This window comes from Cucurbita moschata, unplaced genomic scaffold (genome assembly GCF_002738365.1).
Source record: "Cucurbita moschata cultivar Rifu unplaced genomic scaffold, Cmos_1.0 Cmo_Scf00047, whole genome shotgun sequence".
Taxonomy (NCBI): domain Eukaryota; kingdom Viridiplantae; phylum Streptophyta; class Magnoliopsida; order Cucurbitales; family Cucurbitaceae; genus Cucurbita; species Cucurbita moschata.
Window position 1 is genome coordinate 1,417,751 of NW_019268563.1, and position 20,061 is coordinate 1,437,811.

A 20,061-nucleotide genomic window follows, 5' to 3' on the forward strand; every position below is an offset into this window, starting at 1 on the left:
ATATATATATATATATATATATTTAAAATTTTAAACGGTTTTTAATCTCATTTATACCCTTAAACTTTCAAAAACTTTAATAATACCTGTTGGATGATGGAAGTCCCATATAGGCTAATTTAAAGAATGATCATAGGTTTATAAGTGAGAAATACTAACTCCATTGGAATGAGGCCTTGTGGGAAGCCCAAAGCGAAGCCCAAGGCGAGAGTTGAGCCTCGATTAAGAGGAGGTGTTGGATGATGGAAGTCCCACATCCGCCAATTTAGAGAATGATCATGGGTTTATAAGTGGGGAATACTAACTCCATTGGAATGAGACCTTTTGGAAAACCCAAAACAAAGCCATGAGAGCTTAGGCTTAAAGTGGACAATATCATACCATTGTGGAGAGTCTCTATTAACAGATGTTCTTGTTGAGTTATTCTTTCACTCGCTCTCTTTTCTTTACTCTCGCTTATGGGTCGAAATGTGGATATACCTTTCTTTACCGTCACCTGGTAGCTCTGTTCGCCACGGGTTAGCGACATAAAGTACAATAAAAGTTGATTGGTACATTTTAGAATCAATTAGAACAAAATTAGGGGAATAACAATGTTAATCCTATGATATTAATCCTATAAGCATTTGATTGTAATACTTCTTTGTTTTATCTTTAAAAAGATAATTACTTCCTTATTTGAGTTTATTTACGGGATGAACTTAATTTGATGCTTTTATGATCGGGTTAATTTAGTTAACCATTATGAAGTTTAATTCTAGTCGAGAAATTGATAAAGAGTACTATTTCAGCCGGGAGAAAGAGTAAATGTTTTTGAGGTTTCCGAATCATGAATGATCTAACAATTTTGTTGAACAACAAGACCTTCACATCTAAATTATACAAGAACCCAAAAACAATAAGAATTGACTCAAGGGAAAGTTTTGTAATGGATTACGTTCATGATCAAGATCAAAAGTAAAGAAAACTCATTTATAAACTCATGATTCGAATAACTCTACCAGATAGTTTGATTAAAACTACTTGAATGATTCTAGCATGCAAATCAAAATACAAGAAATGCAAAGGAATAAGCTCAAGGCTTAAAAATCATAATATAATCATAATATGCAACTTTCATTTTAATATCTAAAATCTTCGCATCGAACAACATGAATGACTATTTATAGCCTTGAAAATAAACCTCAAAATAACCTATGATCGAGTGAAAGATTGTCACTCTTATGTCTGTCAATACCATAATCACTAACTATTTGTAACTTAAAACCTTAAAATTATACTCTAAAATTTAAAAACATATGAAACCTGCGTAAATCCAAACATACGTGGTACAATTTCTCAAATTGAAAGTTTTTATTTTTTTAAAATAAAAGGTGACTCGATGGAATTCATACATTCAAATACAAATACATCCATGAGGGTTAATACAAAAAGTGTTTACGAATGTTAAGGGCGTACCAGAGGAGATAGGAGGCAAGGCTCTAGTGACACCGTTCACCCTGGTACTAGACTTGTTAAGCTTTTAAAATTTTCAGAGATTAAACAGACATAGATCACACATCGGTTGGAGAAGAGAACGAAAGCTTTTTTATATAGGTATGAAACCTCTCCATAGCATACGCGTTTTAAATTTTTTTAGGAAAATCTCGAAAGAAAAAACCTAAAAAGAACGGTTATTCGAAGTGGATTAGATAAAATTAATCTAAAAAGCATTAATTCCTTATCCTTTTTGTATGCTTTTTGTTGTTTGAAAAATGAATGAAATTGTCCCTTGTTCTTCATTCTCGTTCTTTTGCTTTGATTTTAATTAATAGGTGGAATAGTATATATTCTTATAGATTTGCTACCTTTAACGTCAACAAAATGTTCTCATCTCTATTATTTGTATTCCCATCCTCATAATTCATAATTGCCCAACTTGTATTCCTATTACAAGTTTTATGAGAACTTGATTCAAAATCTTCATATTCATGCCCATCAAATAAAAATTGGGTGATATTTGTATTAATATTTGATATCGATCGAGCATAATTCAGAGGATAAACTACTTTCATTATTGTTTAACTTAAGACGAAGAAGTGAAAGTTTGTAGGCTTGTTTGTCTATTTTCCTTTTTTGACCGGTGGAGCTCGAGATAGAGTGATCAATCACTGATGGCTTGCCCTTTAAACGATGCATGTCCATCAAAATAGAAAGTCACCGGGTTGTAGCATAATCGGGGGGCCACCAACCCTAGATCTCATCTTTCGGATCTGCTATGAATTGATTGGTTCTAATCTTCTCTGTAAGCACAAACTCAAGAGCGAATATGTCAGTCAGTTAAATTTCTAAGCATAATTCTCTATTGATTTGGGGGCATGGGCCACCAATCTTAGATCTCATCCTTCAAATCGGCTATGAATCAATTGGTTCTAATCTTCTCTCTGAGCACAAACTTAAGAGCGAATCTGGTCGGCCAATTAAATTTCTAAGCATACTTCAGTTTCGAGAAAGCCGTTTGATTCTAAATTCTTTAAAAATTGTCGATAAAAAATAACGAGTAGATAAATGTTTACGAAAATATTACATGAATATGAAATTCATAAAGATGTTTAAATGAGTAGATAACATTTCAACTTTTTAAATATAAATATAAAAATCATACTATTAACATTCATATCTTTGTTTCTTGATATTTTATTATATACTTACAATTATGTCTTAACGTCTCGTAATTATTGATTTATTTTTAATAATTAATAATATTTTTTATTATTTTATTTGCAATATAAAGTTATCCGTGGATAAAGTTGGGTTAATAATATTCGTTTTAAATTGTTATAAATTAATTAATCCAAATGATTCGGGTGGATGGATCTATGCAGTGAGTTTGTATTAAAACTAAACAATAAAATATTTAATCTTTCTTTATAACCCGATGATTACATGTAACTCGATTTAAAAGTGAGTTATAAAATTCTGTCTGTGAGGACTTACAACTTATAAATGATCGACTTGCATGAAATGATTATATCTATGAACACAACTTTAATTTGGATGAAATGATTGGTCGAGATAGTTTGTTATCGTGCGGTCTTAATATCAAAGTAGAGAATGCTTACACGTTAAAGTGTGGCAATATTTATGGACATGAAAATCTAAGATTTAGAGATGGGAATATGAATACGAAGCTAAGGAATTTGTGCAACAAATTGATAGGCAATAAAGATGGGGCTGTGAGGACTCGATCGAGTGAGATATTAATTGAAATGCAATGCTTAAGAGATTCGTTTCCAGTCATTTCAAGAACTCAATAGGAATATATCTTTGATTCCATTAACCATTGCAAAATTTCTTGTTGATAAGAGATCGGTGGATAAGATGAGAGCTTTTAAATGCTCTTTTTAAGTAAAATATTCCGAAAAAAAAAAAGTCAATTTTGGTCTGGATTATATGAACTTGGATCGTAAAACTTTCGGTTTTATCGAACTAAAACTCCAAATTTAATTTAAATAAGTGCTACTACATGGATAACATGACTGTCAAGTACAGAAACATTCATTTAAAATAGTTTATAAATGATGTCATGACCTAACGTTCGAAGTAAAATCTTTAGAACACAAAAACAGATAACGTACCATTTGTAACAACATAAGAAAAATAAAACAATATCCAAATTTACCAGAATGCTACAAAGTAGACAAAATGCAACTCTAACATTGGTCTCATGACTTTCATTGTGATACCACAATCATCCAATGTCTTATATTTACTTGAAAGGTAAGAGTAACACATGATTTAAATATTTGAAGAAATAGTCAATATAAGTGAATAAGTCCATTATTGCAGATGGGGAATGCAAATACGATGAGACCTATCCTTTTTTAGGATATCATAGTATGGCCTTCAGTATCTTTCAAGTTCGGTTGGATGTGCAGTACTTCTCTTACACATGGCCCATGCTGCGAGCATGGACCCACCAATCAAACTTGCACACTGTTGGGCCTAGCTTGTCAGACTAGCACTCATTAAGGGGCTCTTGTCGATCACCATAAAGAGAAATGGCCCGCATAACATAATGATAGAACATAAATGTTGTAAATCAGAAGTCGTGATTTGCATGTTTGTACTCATTATAATGGAGAAGTATCTCGATGCATGTGACAGACAGATATGGCATGAGATCCTTATAAATAATCTTGATAATGATGATTATTTACGCAAACAAAACCTTCCTCTTCTACAACATAATAAATCAATGAATTATGCATACATAATTTCCATAGAAATTCTCTCGATGTTCTTTTGACATGGATGTAAATGGAGAATGCAATTTCATACCGCGCTTGCGTCCTCATCCCTCGTCCTTGCAAGCGACCAATGACAATAGGGCATCTTCACCTCGTTGTGTTGCCATCCCTATGATCCCAGGACAAAGGCTTGCTCACCTTTCTTTGTAACTCTTCAAATTTACCTCCAGTTTTTTCATTGGATAACAATCCAACTTGGGTGAAAGTCTCTAGTTTATCCATCAATTCTATCACTTAAAAAAAAAAAAAAAGTCATTACATTTTTTCTAACCATTGTCCCTGCAAAGATTCTTCAATAAAAATGTTGCCATTCAGTATTTCTTGTCCTGTGTTCTAAATAATATTGAGTCTCACCGTTTCGAAATTATTTCATAATCCTAAAGTAACATCAAATCATATGACTGTATAGTGCCACAAGACAAGTTTTTTAATACTTCTTTATATCTATCATTGCTGTGTCTATGCCTACTTTAGTGTGCCTTGGTTTAAGCATTTAAAAAGGTTTCAAAGTAACAAATTTGTTAACAAGCAATATCTTCTCAAACACTTTTTGTCTTTCCATTGTTTTTCTCCAAAGTTGGGTATTCGTCACAATTTAAATTTAAACTCATAAATAGTGAAAACTTTTCTACTTCAAAACAAACTACCTTTCCTGAGCTTAGTAGATATTGTCCACTTTGGCTTGTTACGTATCACCGTCAGCCTCACGGTTTTATAACACATCTACTAGGGAAAGGTTTTCACAACCTTATAAAGAATACTTTGTTCCCCTCTCCAACCGAGGTGGGATCTCACAATCCACCCCCCTTGGGGCCCAGTGTCCTCGCTGGCACACCACCTAGTGTCTGGCTCTGATACCATTTGTAACAGCCCAAGCCCCCTGCGAGTAGATATTGTTCGCTTTGGCCCGTTACGTATCACTGTCAGCCTCACAGTTTTAAAACGTATCTATTAGGAAAAAGTTCCCACAACCTTATAAAAAATACTTTGTTCCCTCTCCACAATTAAATACAATTAAATAACCTGATTATGTTAGGTTTAGTTCTTTTGTATGTTCTTCTAATTAAATGAAGCATTAGTTAGGCAGGAAAGCTTCTGATCTTTAAGCCTAACATGTGTCCAGAAAACCTTTCTTTACATAGCTTCAACATATTAGGAAACAACAACAGGCAGTCCTTTTCTTTCTTTCTGTTTTTTCCTTTTTTCGTCATTAAAACCAATAATGGTTAGCTTTTATTTCTTGTTGATTGATGACAATAAATCAACTATTGATTAGCGTGATGTTGACTATTTTATTGGTATCCAACAAGGCAACAGTACTTCCAAGTTATGTTGAGGACAGTATTTCAGCTACTTTATATAAATGTAATTGAATACATACCTTATATATATATATCATCTTCTCCATTTGTTATCAACATTAGTTCCTTTTTCTTCTCATATAACGATGATTTCATCATTTTTGCTCCCTTCTTTTCATCATAGTCTTCATGACTTTTTTCTGATTCTACGCCTCCATGTGCTGTTGAGATTGAATGTCAATAACAAAGTAATGCACAGAATACAATAAGGATAATATATTAGCAAGCAAAAGAATAAGCTTATAATGACTTACTATTTTAAATTGGTAAACATTAGGGAGTGCGATATATTGCATCATAAGGAAATAACAGAAGATTGCTAATAGAAGATGAAAGGCTAGAATTCTGTAAACTCTGTTGATGAATAAAAAAGAAATATACTGTAATAAGTAACTTAAACATGAGAAATAATGTCGTTCATAATGATTGAATGAGTCATCATTAGATATGGTTAGAGAAGTCAAAATCTTATTAACAATATTCATGGAAGCACACGCTATACAAAGTGTCTGAATGACCATGTCCGTGCTTCCTAGATGATGTTATTTAGGCCAATGGCATCCTTGTGGCCTTTCCATAAGATATTTATGGTAATCTTCTCCAATCTCTTAACAAATTTCCCGGTGTACTTGAAAATGGATGAGAAATAAAGAGGAAGGTTTGAAAGAATTGCGTTCAACAAAGATACGCTGCCGCCTGTTGATGGATGGGGAGCGTAAATTTCCTCTCATAGCAGCTTGTACTATACCCATATCTAGATGGTCTCCAACTTATGGCTCAACCAACTTATGGCTCAGTTGAGTTCAGTAGTTGCTCGGACATAAGTCAGCCTAGAACGTTAGTTGACTAGCGGAAAAATGACATAGCAGTTATTTGTTGGCTCTCATGTCAGAGCCTGCACTATGCAGATGGATGGGGATCGTGAATTTCCTCTCATAGCAGCCTATGCTATACCCATATCTAGATGGTCTCCAACGGTCTCCAGCTTATGGCTCAGTTGAATTCAATAGTTGCTCAGACATGTCATCCTAGAACGCTGGTTGACATAGCAGTTATTTGTTGACTAGATACAAATTTCATCAATTCTATATTAATTATTTGATGATTGAGCAACTCTATCATGCTACATCTAAATCTAAAACAAACCGACTCTTCTCTTGAAGAATCCAAGTAGCCTCTCCATTTATCTCTTTTTTCATGGAGGAACTACAACAAATACCCATTGTTTTTCCTTGATTCATTTTTTGGCAAGAGCAGAAACCATAAATACCCACAATGGCGTGAACTTAGCACCTTCAGAAACCTAAAGAACCAAACCAACCAAATCATTCAACCATATATCTCTTTCTCTCCTTTTCCCATCAAAGGTTATCATTGAGGGAATGAAATTTTATATGGTTGTGGTTGCTGGAACCTGAATATTGTATCCATGTCTCCAATGCAAAGCCACACAAACCACCTTCAACCACACAACCCACAAGCAGCAGCTTCAGCCTACTTATCGGCGTCGTGGAACCCACGAAATGTGAACCACACTCAGACCAGATAGTAACGATCCTCATTCTCTAATAACTATATTTTTCTCTACAACTCAGTAGACTTGCAATGATTCTTACCCAAGTTCTCTCTATTATGGTGTAACACCCTCTGTGAGCAACTCTGTGACGCCCATTACACGGTCTAATCACTAAAAAGTTAATAAATTTTGCCAAATCATCAAATTCAGTCAACAAATAACTGCAATGTCAATTTTCTGTTAATCAACTAGCAGTCAGTTTGAGCTCAGAGACTAACAAGAACAAATTTTCAAACCTCATGGACTAAATTATAATTTTAGAAACTTTAGGGACCCAATAGACAAGAACTCCAAATCTCAAGTAGTTAATAGTATAGAAACCTAAATTTTAAAAATAAAGATAAAAGAGGTAAAATTTGAACTATTAAAACTATATTTAAACGTCATGATAATAAACATGTCATACGCACCTGAAAAGCAAAGGTCGTAAACATGAGTAACTAAGCAGCCATGACCAGGAACCAGTGCAGGAAGATCATTGTGGGCCTCAAGATACCAATTCCCCAAAAAGAAGGTCACAAATCCTTTCTTCCTCCAATATTGTACCGTGATGAGAATGATGACTGATCTCGAAAATCTTCTTCTCCCTTCTATAAATATCTAATTCAACAACTCTATCGCTCTTCACAAGACCACTTAACAGCACATTATATGTGCCTAATGATGGTGTAAATCCTTTCTTTCGCATCGTTTCGTAAATTTTAAGCCCTTTACCAAAACTTCCAGCAGAGAAATAAGCAGCAACCAAAGCAGTGTAAGTCGCAGTGCACTTCAATTCTTCAGGCAACATATTAAAAACTTTCCTTGCATATTGAGGTTTGCCAGCTTTGCCAAGCCTATAAAGTATAAGTGTGGCATGATAGAGTCCAAGGCAATGCCCTTTCGTATACATTTCCTGAACAATTTCCAACAGATTTGAATATATACTTGATCGTATGAGAACCCCAATCAAGGTAAGATACAGATTTCTCTCAACTTTAACACCATTTTTTAAACAGTAATCGAAAGCCAGCAGAGCACCGTTAGGTCGATTACGCTTGCAATTCACTTCAATGATGGATAAAATAATAGAAGAATCCAACTGTATGTTCTTATCTTTCATCCCAATCAGTATGTGGTCAACAGCAATAAGTTTCTCCTCCTTCAACAGATTTGCCACAAGCTCATAATCTACACTGGGAAGAATAACATTACAGCTTGTACTAACATCCACAACCTCACCCTTACTGACTGATTCAATTTCTATATGAGGATTAACTTGGCTGAGTAGAGTAATACTTACAGAACAACTTTTTAAAATTTCATGTGCTTCAACAAACACAGGGTACCGAAGCACAAGGCGTTTTTCTTTCATGTACTCAAGGATTTGTGTCATTACTAGCATCTCCCCTGATTTACAGCATTTCTGAATCAATATATTGCAAGCCGCTTTATCAGGATATGCTCCAGCATCTTGCATTTTGTGAAAAATATCAAGGGCTTCTTTGCCTTTATCTGAAAGGACAATGAAAAAAAAGGACAACTGTTAAAGACAATTAATAGAAACTGACGCAGCTCACTAATTTGCAAGAGTAGAGAAACTCACCCTCGCCAATAAGATATTCCATTAAGACTGTGTAAGTACAGCAATTTGGAGATAGCCCAGATTGTAGCATCTCCTTGTATGCATCAGTAGCCTTCCTAACTCGGACATTGTCCAACAAAATCTTTATATAAGCAGTATAAGAAACTACCGTCGGATAGCATCCATTGGCTTTCATTTCCTCCCAAACCCTTATAGCTCCATCAACATCTCCCGAATTCGAACGCCAGTGCATTAATGAAGTATATGTAACTGCATCTATCTTTATCCCCTTCTCCTTCATCTGTTGAAATACATAATTCATGGATGAAATCCTCCCAGCTTCCCCAAAAATATCCAGCATCGTTGTGTAAGTATAGTGGTCATGCCTGAAGTTTTGCAGCCTAGAGGCCCAATTGAAGAACAACCATGCCTTCTCCAATGGAGGGTGCGTTTTCAGAACCTGGTTGATGAGATAAGAGTCCCATCTTATAGGGAGCGTCTCTATGTGTCCTTGAGCAGAAGCCCATGAACAATTTCTCAGAATATTGTATATGTTCCTCACTGTATCTCTAGTGTAAGGCGTTAGATTTACTTCCTCCTTCTTAACTCCCTTAGTTCCCTTTCTCAACTTTCTACTGAATCGTGAGAAGGGTTTTTCTTGTTTATATTGGTGAGAGGAATGCAAACATTTAGAGGAAATATTCTGATAAATTCTTTTACAAATGGCAGAGGTAACCACATAGTTACTCATAAGAAAAGAGAAATGATTCGAACAACGCATGAAATGGACCATAAAATAAGCTTTTTATATAAACATAAAAGAAAACAATTGCCGCAGTCAGAAAGTACTCCAAATCGATCGAAAAGAGCCCGTTCTATCTCTCAGTTCATATCTACCATTTTTTCATCCTCACTAATCTAATTCAGCTCTCCACAATCGCGCCAGAATCAAGCAAAGTGACGTTCATTATAACACCCGAATTCAGAACCAATTCAAAAGAAAAAAAAACAAAAAGAAAAAACACCTGGCTTGAATTAGGGAAGTGATAATGGCGGCCAACATGGAAATTTGTGTCGATTTCGGCGATAGGTATCGAGACTTGAGAGGTGGCCCATAGGAACTTCAGACGAATTTGAACTGGCCGAGTAGCTCTAGATGAAAGAAGAACTACAGAAATTGATCATCACACTACTCGGGAGGACGAACCATTCCTAAGAGAAATCGATCGTATGGGCGAAAATGGATCAGGCTCACGGCCCAAATGCCGAACCCACTGCCCAATCTTTTTTATATAGGTTTCAAATTAAATAATTACTTATTAAATATGAAAATAAAATTAGTAATTATTAAATGATTTTAATTAAATCAAAATTACATTTTTAATATAATATGGGTTTTTTTTTTAATTTTTTTTTTTTACAACTTTTATTGATAAAAAATATAATTAATTAAATAAATGTAAGCAAATAAATTGATGTAATAAAAAAATTAAATTTAGTATTACTTAATAATAATAAATAAATGTAAGCTCATTTCTTATTGAGCAATAAGAAATTAGTGTAACAATTTAATTGATTATGGAGCAATGTATATTTAATTATCAGCCATAAGTGTATAAGATCTTCTCTTACATGTTCCTTTAAGGATATAACGAGTCAATTGAATCATTGTGTAACTCAAACCGCTAGATGAAGCTCGAGTAAAGCGTTTTGGGAAAGAAACTCAATTAAAGACGCTCAAAGTGCATTTTTTTTAGTTCAAACGCTTGTATTTCCCTCGATTCTTGATAAAAACATAATTGTTCTTGAACCATTGAACTCGACTAGAAGAAAGCTATAAGATTATTGAAGGGAGCAAACACTAACGAGGGCTAAAACTAGAGAAACAAAAAAGGGGAAGAAAATGCATGTGAAAAAGGACTCGTCTGCTGGAGGACTTATTTAAGGAGTTCGAAGAAATTTGGAGCTCATTAAGGACCCGAACCGATGAGTAAAGTAACGGCCGAGCCAAATATGTAGCACCTTGAGACTTTATATTAAGATAAGCTTGTAGTATGTATGGAAGCGTGTATCAATAAGCATGTTGCTAAAGTTTTTTTTTTTTTTAAGAAATTGACGAAATGAACTCATAATTTAACAAAAATGAAATTATCACCATGTCTAGATTACTATAATATGTCTCTTATGATGATATGTTCATTTATGAGATGTCTATGTTGTTACACGGGAACAATTAGGGATTTGTCAACTAACCCCTAATCATGAACTCGGCTCGATTTGTTGAGGGTATGAATAACATTTTAGAATTGCATATGCTTTGCTTGTTCTTTGTGGAGACTATTACGGGTTTATCAGTTAATTTCTTTTTAGTGAACCTGCTCCAACAAGGGTTCGTAGTAGTACCTTTATGAGTTAATGGAACTAGGTTTGAACCCTGAAAAATGCATGAACTCTACAAGAACTTGATGAGCACCTTGTGGGTACGATTAGGGGTATTCAACCACTTTCTAATCATGATCCTAGGTCCCGTAGCGTAAACACCATAAAGAAGACTACAACCCTCAATCTAGCCAACTAATCTCTATTAGAGAATCTAAGAATAGTGTTCATAACGATTCGATGAGAACTATGGATTGGAACTAACGTTGGGGTCATGCCTTGAGAACCTACTAGTTATAAGTCTTTGATGATGAAAAATGGCTCAATCGACTCGGTTTAACAATTTGAACACCGACCCTTACGTTTTTTACTTTTCCGAAGCCGATTTTGACCCTAATTAAGGTTAGTACGATACTCTATTTTACAATTTTAAGTTGAACTTATCTTAGAACTGTGAAGTACTAACGAAATGCAATGAACGACTTAATAGTAAATGATCCCCAGCAATGTTTGGAGCAACTATGAGGAACGAAAGCTTAGCAAAACTCAAATTTAGGGAAATGCTGGCCAAGACCAAACAAGTAAGTGGTCTTACTATAGGATAGACTAGACAATTGTTTGATGTATGATGACACGTGCCTAGTGGCACCGACACATTTCATTTATACTTTATGCTTATGATGTATGATGTATGAGCTATATGATGACATTTGATGACATTTTACTATGATTATGTTGTGTTTATGATGACATTGCACGATGATGACGATGCATGTTAATATGACGATGTAAGATGATGTCATTTCCTTAATACGACAGATGTTCCATATTAGGATGAGAAGCATGTTATGAATGACATATTGCATTATGAGGATGGTTTTCATAGGATACAACATTAGTTAATATTAATGATGATGAAAGAATGAAGGCTAATGCATGTATATTACTGATAGTAATACAATTTAGTTCGGACTAGAGACCAACTCTAAGATGTTTTAATGATAGATCCCTAGAGCAAGACTTGCATGTGTTTGCATTTCTACGACCCCTATAGTGGAGTCACTTACTCAGTATTCTTCGAAATACTCAAGTCGTGTGCTACATCATTTTCAAGTAAAGGCAAGATGCCCCTTGCAGCTCACAACAACACTGCAATCAGAGACCATGACAAGTGTATAGGCTAGTAACATATTTAAATTCCTAGACTTAGGTTAGATTAAGTTGTTATGCATTTCATATTTTGAATTATTTATTGTTAGTGTTTTTAATGATGATGTTATATTTATGTTGAAATTATGATTTTTAAGATGATAATTTAAGAGTTAAATTCTGCATAATAGCTTAGGTTAAAATGACGGTAGCTACTTTTGATAAGGCAACCCTAATCCTCAGCCCAGCGATCCAAGCTTTTGTTTTAGCAAGAACCCTTGAATCAAAGTAATTAACACCTCCTTATACGAAATTTGGATCAACCAAGAGATAAGGCTGGAATTAGATTACCTCTTGCGATCGAAGATCTAGAAGCAAGATTTGGAACCTTGTTTTAAATTGAGTCGCTCCACAATCTAACTTGATCAAGGCTTTGATTGAATGGCTCAGGTGCAATTCTACCACAAGAATTGCTTGAAACTTAGAAATGGCAAATATGATACTCGGATTTCTAAGGGAATGTCTTAATTTGAGAACTGAATTAATGGCTCAGGTGCAATTCTACCACAAGAATTGCTTGAAACTTAGAAATGACAAATATGATGCACGGATTTCTAAGGGAACGTCTCAATTTGAGAACTGAATTACATTCCTCCACCAAACTGATTTTTACATAACATATTGTGGGTATTTATAGTCTCTCGACAAAAGACGTTTGTGGACGGGATGTATTCCTGATCCCCCTTTAATCTTTACAAAAGGATAAGTCAAATTGATCATCTGACCTTTACATAATTTATGAAGTTAAAAATATTTTTTTTTAACAAATATTGATGTGCTTGAGTGGCTAATGCAACAAGTGCTCTTGGAGCTAGGTTTCAACATATTTTTTTAATATTCTTTGGCAATAAGTTCATTTAGAATAGTAACATATTTTTTGAATCTTCTTTGGCAATAGGTTCATTTGGAACAGTTCAAATTCTGTTGTTGACATATTTTTTTGAATCTTTTTTGACAATAGGTTCATTTGGAACACCGTGATTCTTATCAACTTTAGGTAGTAGAAATCTAGGTAGTAGTAATAATATTTGTTATTATCTATATATCAATAATGTTGGAACAATGTGATTCTTATTATTATATGTATATCAATAATTTTGGAACACCGTGATTCTTATTATTATATATATCTATAATGTTGGAACACCGTGATTCTTATCCACTTTAGGTAGCAGAAATCTAGGTAGTAGTAATAATAATTGTTATCATATGTATATCAATAATTTTGAGGGCGTTTTTGTAATAGCAACTAATATGTTTAAAAAATCAAAACCATATATTATACATGCCTTTTCTAAATCTCATAATGCATTGACATATCAATATCATTCTCTCTCTCTCATCTTGGACAGATAAAATTATTGAATGAAAACAAGAGGACAGAATTGTTTTGATGGATTGATTCTACGAATTTGATCAAAAACAATTCTGGAATAAGGTAGCAATTCGATTCAATACATCTAGTAGACTCGTAGTCTCTGAAGGATGAGAACCAACTTGCGAGGTGGTCCTTGCGGATTCACATGGGATTCCACGTGCCCCATGCTAGTCGGGTCAGAGCGTTCAAAATTCTTATTTTTTTTTATTCGGGCCTACACCGGATATGGACCGAACTGTCTCACGACATTCTAAACCCAGCTCACGTACTACTTTAATGGGCGAGCACAGGTTCAGGTTCGGTCTCAGTGGAAAAATAAAACGGTACATTATCTTATAGTTCTTCTCAATTTCAAATAAAATAGAAAGAAAGAAAGTCATAATCAACGTTGAACGTTTGGAAGAAAAGATGTTTATATGATCTAATAATATGACAAACACGGACTACCTAACCTAATTAATAAAGGTTGAGTTGGATTAATATAACAGCTCAGGTCCACCACTAGCAGATATTGTCGTTTTTTGGCTTTTCCTCGAAGTTTTTAAAACGCGTTTGCTAGGAGAGGTTTCCACACCCTTACAAAGGATGTTTCGTTCTCCTCCCCAACCGATATGGGATCACACAATCCACCCCCTTTCAGTGCACAACGTCCTTGCTGGCATTCGTTCCTTTCTCTAATCGTTTTGGAACCTTCACCAAATTCACCCCCAAAACCCCCCTTCAGTGCACAACGTCCTTGCTGGACACTCGTTCCTTTCTCCAATCGTCTTGGAACCTCCACCAAATCCACCCCCTTTGGGAGCCAGCATTCTTACTGGCACACCGCCTCGTGTCTATCACCCTTCGGGGAACAACCTCCTCGGTGGCACATCGCCTAGTGTCTGGCTTTAATACTACTTGTAACAGTTAAAGGTCACCACTAGTAAATATTGTCCTTTTTGGGCTTCCCCTTTCCAGTTTCCCCTCAAGGTTTTTAAAACGCGTTTGCTAGGGAGAGGTTTCCACACGTTTACAAAGGGTGTTCGTTCTCCTCTCCAACTAATGTGGGATCTCACATTTAACCTTTGTAACCAATTTTTGATATTTGAATTGAGATTTTAGTTATTAACATAAGTATGTAAGTATATTTTTTAAAATAATTATATATATTGAAAAAACAACCCGATCTGGCCCAACTCGAGAGGCTTAGGTTGGGTTGTGAACTCTATTTAGGGTGTTCGGGCTGACCAATTCAAAATTTCTGTTGCTCCAAAAGAATTTTTCAACCTAACCAGCTCGAAATTTTTTGTTGTTTCAAAAGATTTTTCCAATTCAGCTCAACCCAACCGGTGTACTTCCTAAATTTTAAGTAATTTTTGTAAATAAATTCTAATATATTTTCAAAGATTAATATTAAATATCAAAAATATCTCCAAATCTCATTTCACCTCGACCACATATATCTCTGCTTCCTATGTCATCAATCTCTCTCTTATTTTTTATTATCATTCTTTATAAAAAAAATAAATTAAAATTAAAATAGTACGAAAATAAAATAATAATTCAACAATAAAATCTCTTTTCATTTTAATAATATTACAAACGAGAGATAATTGGATAACCTTGGATACCCAAATTTATTGTAATAAAACATGGAATGATGAAGAACAAGAAGAATCTAGGAACTCAAGGGCTCAATCGTAATTTTCTCTCTTCCGACAGCATCTTAGCAAATTCAGCGAGAGCTTCTTCATTGGTACCTTCCCCATCAAGAGGCTCAAACTTTCCAGATTCCAAATTTACCCTCGACAATGGCTTCTTCAGCAACCTCTCTCCCACCTCAACCAGCTTCAGTAAATTCTCTCTGGTTGCAATATCCACCGACGATACATCGCTGGTCAGCGTGTCGTCCTGTTCACGGTTTTAATTCATTTTTAGAGGCGTTATAAACGTTAAAGCTAAGCTTAAATCTTGAGAATGGTTGGGAGGGAGTCCCACGTTAACTAATTAAGAGAATGATTATGAGTTTATAAGTAAAGAATACACCTCTATTAGAACGAGGCCTTTGGGAAAAATCAAAAGTAAACCACGAGAGCTTTACCTGGATAATATCATATTATTGTGAAGAGTCGTGGTTCCGAACATGGTATCAAAGTCATACTCTTAACTTAGCCATGTCAGTAAAAACCTCAAATGTCGAACAAAAAAGTTGTGAATCTCGAAGGTGAGCCAAAAGTGACTCAAGTGTTGAACAAATAGTGTACTTTGTTCGAGAGCTCCAAAGAAAGGAGTCAAGCCTCGATTAAGAGGTAGACTGTTCAAGGGCTACATAAGTCTCAAGGGAGGCTCTATGGTGTACTTATAAGTGGAGGATTGTTAAGGATTGTTGGAAGAGAATCTCACATTGGCTAATTAAGAGATTGATCATAGGTTTATAAGTAAAGAATACATACCATGTGGAGAGTTGTGGTTCCTAACATGATATCAGATTCTTGCCCTTAACTTAGCCATGTCAATACAAACCTCAACGTCGAACAAAAGTGACTCAAGTGTCGAATAAAGGGTGTACTTTGTTCGACGGCTCCAGGGAAAGAAGTCGAGCCTCAATTAAGGGGTAGGTTGTTCAAGGGTTACATAAGTCTCAGAAGAGGTTCTATGGTGTACGTACGGGTGGAGGATTGTTAAAAATTGTTGGGAGAGAATCTCATATTGGCTAATAAAGGGATTGATCATGGGTTTATAAGTAAAGAATATATACCATGTGGAGAGTCGTGGTTCCTAACATGGTATCAAATTTGTGCCCTTAACTTAACCATGTCAGTAGAAACAAAAGTAACTCAAGTGTCGAACAAAGAGTGTACTTTGTTCGAGGGTTTCAGAGAAAGGAGTCGAGCCTCGACTAAGGGGAGACTATTCGAGGGCTACATAGGCCTTAGAGGTGGCTCTATAGTGTACTTTGTTCGAGAGTAGGATTGTTGAAAATTGTTGGGAGAAAGTCCTACGTTGACTAATCAAGGGGTTCATCATGGGTATATAAGTAAAGAATACATACTATTGCGAGTTTCACGATTTTTAACTCATAATAGCTATCTAATTTGGTCTACCTGAATACGGAGGTAATTCGTGTGATGTTGCTCACACTGAAAGATGCTGGAAATATGATAGTCGACCATATCACAGCTTGCATCACTGAAGATGTCGATAATGGGAGTTGATCCGCCGTTGTAGATCCAGCCAAGCATACCCCATTTGGAAGATACGGCGGCGCTGTACTTCTCATCGTTTTTAGGAGCGCCTGTGCCCAATGAAAGAATCAGCATCCTTTTTGCTTCCATGGGCTTTATCTTCATTAGTTCACTTCTTTGTCTCAAGATGCTCATCTCTTTTGTCACATGAGTAATTGCTGCTAACGTCTGAACGTCAATTCAAATCACTCGATCAGATCAGCTAACGTCTGAACAACTCAATTAACTCAACTCAATAATATAATTTGGATTAAGTTACGAACTTATTTGAGTTGACTAAGTTCAAATAAATGAATTTGATTGGTTCATAGGTTTTTCTAACACTAAATTGGATTGAACTGAACCAACTCAAATTTATTGTTAATTTTAAAAAACTTGATCAACCCATCTCAAAATAGACCATTTGGGTTGGTTTATAAACTTATTTGAGCTGACTATGTTCAAATAAATGAAAAATTTTATGAATTTGGTTGGTTCATAGGTTTCCTTAAGACTAAATTGAGTTAAAACTGAACCAACTCAAATTTATTGTTAATTAAAAAAAAATCAGTTGACTTGAAAAACTCGAGCCACCCAACTCAAAAAACAATGATTTTAGATGGTTTATGAACTTATTTGAGTTGACTAAATTCAAATAAATTAAAAAGTTTATGAATTTGGTTGGTTCAGATTTATTTGCTAATTTTAAAAAATTTATTGACTTGAAAAAAACTCACAAACCTAACTCAAATATTAGAATTTGAATTGATTTATAGTCAACTCAAATAAGTGAAAACTTTAACAAATTTTGTTGATTTATAGGTTTTTCTAAATTTACTTAAAAAAAAATCAGTTGATTTGAAAAACTCATCAACCCAACTCAACTCAAATAAATGACTACTCTAACTAGTTCAAAAAATTTATGATCGAGTTAGTGTTTGAGTTTAGAAAAATTTAGAATCGAACAATCTCGTTCGGTATAAAAAATGTCTAATCCAATTCAATCCGAACAAAAAACTTACTGGATTATTGGCTGCGACTCCCCCGTCAACCATATCAAATTTACGAACATTTCCGTTGGAATCCATAGTTTCAAATGCATGCCCTGGTAGGAAAGTAGGAGCTGCAGAGGTACTGATACAAACATCTGCCAGTTTGGGGTTCTTCAGCTCATCCCATTTAGCCTGAAAATCCCAATTTCATCACTTCATCTTAAAAAACATGAACAAATTTCATCATATCAAATAAAGTTTCATACATCAATGGTAGTGAAAATCACAGGCTGAAGAAGCTTGATATCGAAAGCAGGAATAATGATTTGTGTCAATGTTTGCTTAAGCCTTATATCTCCAAGCAAATCCTTTATCAATCGTCTCAAGTACTTGCCGTCGTACTTTGGGCCCATCACTTTCCCAAACAAATTCACCACTGAGCTCAAGAAATGGCTGCGTTCATAACAAGACCACTGAATTTAGTGAAGAAAAAGCTTTGAAATTGACAAAATTACAAGAGAAATGAAGCTAACTTTCTCTGTGGGAAGATTTTTGGTGCATGTTCTGTGTAGAAGCTGGTAAGATCCTTGGCTGCATACAATGGGCGATTGTTCTTGTCGGGAGCCGTAAGCATCGAGGTAACCAAGCCACCGGTGCTCGTACCTGCAATTACGTCGAAGTAATCTGCAATTCTCGCGTCTGGGCCATCCAATTCCTAACAAAAGAACCAATTTTTACAGTTAAACGGTGGTGAAAGTTCTCTGTTTGCAATTGTTTAACGGAATCAAATAGATTAAAAATGAAATGGAAAAAGCAAAAAAATGGATACACGATATTAGCCTATGATCACAGGTCAAATATGATACATGTGGTAAACCGTAATTTGTAAGTCAGTGATGCTCGTACCAACAATTACGTCGAATTAATCTGCAATTCTGGCATCGGGGTCATCCAATTTTTAACAAAAGAACAATTTTTTCTTCATATTTTTACTCTTTTTGGCTAAGTTATGAAATGACGGTGGTGAAAGTTCTCTGTGTTTATAATAATTTATCGAATCAAATAAATTACAAATGAAATGGAAACGGTAACGAATCTAAATTTTCTACTTAATCTAAGGTCGCTACTATATACGTATCATGAACATTAAAGGCGGAATTACTCCATTTAAACTTTTATAAAACATAACTTTTCATCTTAAACACACAGTCATGAACTTATATATTTAAAAACATTTTTAAAACGACACAACAAAGGACAATATTACAGAAAGAGTAAAAAATAGATACACGATATTAGCCTACGATCAATGACAATAATGGATACACGATATTAACCTATAAGCAAGGGTCAAATATGATACATATGTACACGGTAATGGAAGACTAATTATCCTTAGTAATACAAGATATTAGCCTATAATTAAGTGTCAAATATGATACATGTGGTAAACCATAACGAAATACTAAATATCCTCAACATCGTCGTTACCTGAAGCTTAGACTCAAGGAAAGCTAGAATGGTTCCGGGAATGATGCCTCGAATGCCACCTCCATCGATACTCAAAATGGTTATTTTCTTCCCCTTTCGAAAATCAGCACCCATGTCGTATGTTATGGATTCAAAGATAGAGAGAAAGGTGATATCTTTGGGATTATGGTTTAGATATCTATCTCCACATGGGTCTTTATAAGAACAAGAAATGGAGGCTAATAATTTTAGTACTTTTCAACCCTTCGTTTATTTAATGTTTCACGTGATCCTAATCCTTCCAATTTAAATAACTATTGATTTTTTTCGAGAAGAAAAATAATGATAAAAACCAAATAAATAGCGGATAATATTTTATTTCTTAAATAATATAGTCCGGATAAACGTTAGAGTTTCTTTCGTACCGCTCAAGTCATTATCAAATGCCCCAAAAGACATCTTTTCCTCGTTTGTTGAGTCGGTTCAGACGTGACAAACAAACATTGGCTGCAATAGCAAAATCTTGGTTAGTTTTCTCAACTATGCTTGGCTCGAGTTGACTCATTTTATCCATTTTAGAGAAGCATTTTACCCCGTTTTTACTAAACCCGATCCAATCTAGCTCACCCGTATTAGGTGA

General features: G+C 34.8%; 2 protein-coding genes across 4 annotated transcripts; both read right to left on the reverse strand.

Moving 5' to 3' along the window:
• Window positions 1-4,055: 4,055 nt before the first annotated feature.
• LOC111434967 (pentatricopeptide repeat-containing protein At2g01390) lies at window positions 4,056-10,035 on the reverse strand. Of its 2 annotated transcripts, none has more exons than XM_023072305.1 (4): window positions 8,812-10,035; window positions 7,637-8,720; window positions 5,679-5,811; window positions 4,056-4,528 (listed from the first exon to the last, which is right to left on the reverse strand). In XM_023072305.1, exons 1-2 carry the CDS (start codon window positions 9,581-9,583, stop codon window positions 7,714-7,716), a joined length of 1,779 nt encoding a protein of 592 aa, XP_022928073.1. In that variant the 5' UTR covers window positions 9,584-10,035; the 3' UTR covers window positions 4,056-4,528; window positions 5,679-5,811; window positions 7,637-7,713. The 2 variants fall into 2 exon arrangements, with proteins under 2 accessions (XP_022928073.1, XP_022928072.1); XM_023072304.1 differs by having other exon boundaries at window positions 4,056-4,522; window positions 5,671-5,811.
• A 5,309-nt stretch (window positions 10,036-15,344) lies between these two features.
• On the reverse strand, window positions 15,345-19,601 carry LOC111434968 (patatin-like protein 2). Of its 2 annotated transcripts, none has more exons than XM_023072308.1 (6): window positions 19,443-19,601; window positions 18,485-18,666; window positions 18,218-18,404; window positions 17,982-18,143; window positions 16,840-17,148; window positions 15,345-15,646 (listed from the first exon to the last, which is right to left on the reverse strand). In XM_023072308.1, exons 1-6 carry the CDS (start codon window positions 19,554-19,556, stop codon window positions 15,422-15,424), a joined length of 1,179 nt encoding a protein of 392 aa, XP_022928076.1. In that variant the 5' UTR covers window positions 19,557-19,601; the 3' UTR covers window positions 15,345-15,421. The 2 variants fall into 2 exon arrangements, with proteins under 2 accessions (XP_022928076.1, XP_022928077.1); XM_023072309.1 differs by having other exon boundaries at window positions 18,485-18,650; window positions 19,443-19,516.
• Between the last annotated feature and the right edge of the window lie 460 nt (window positions 19,602-20,061).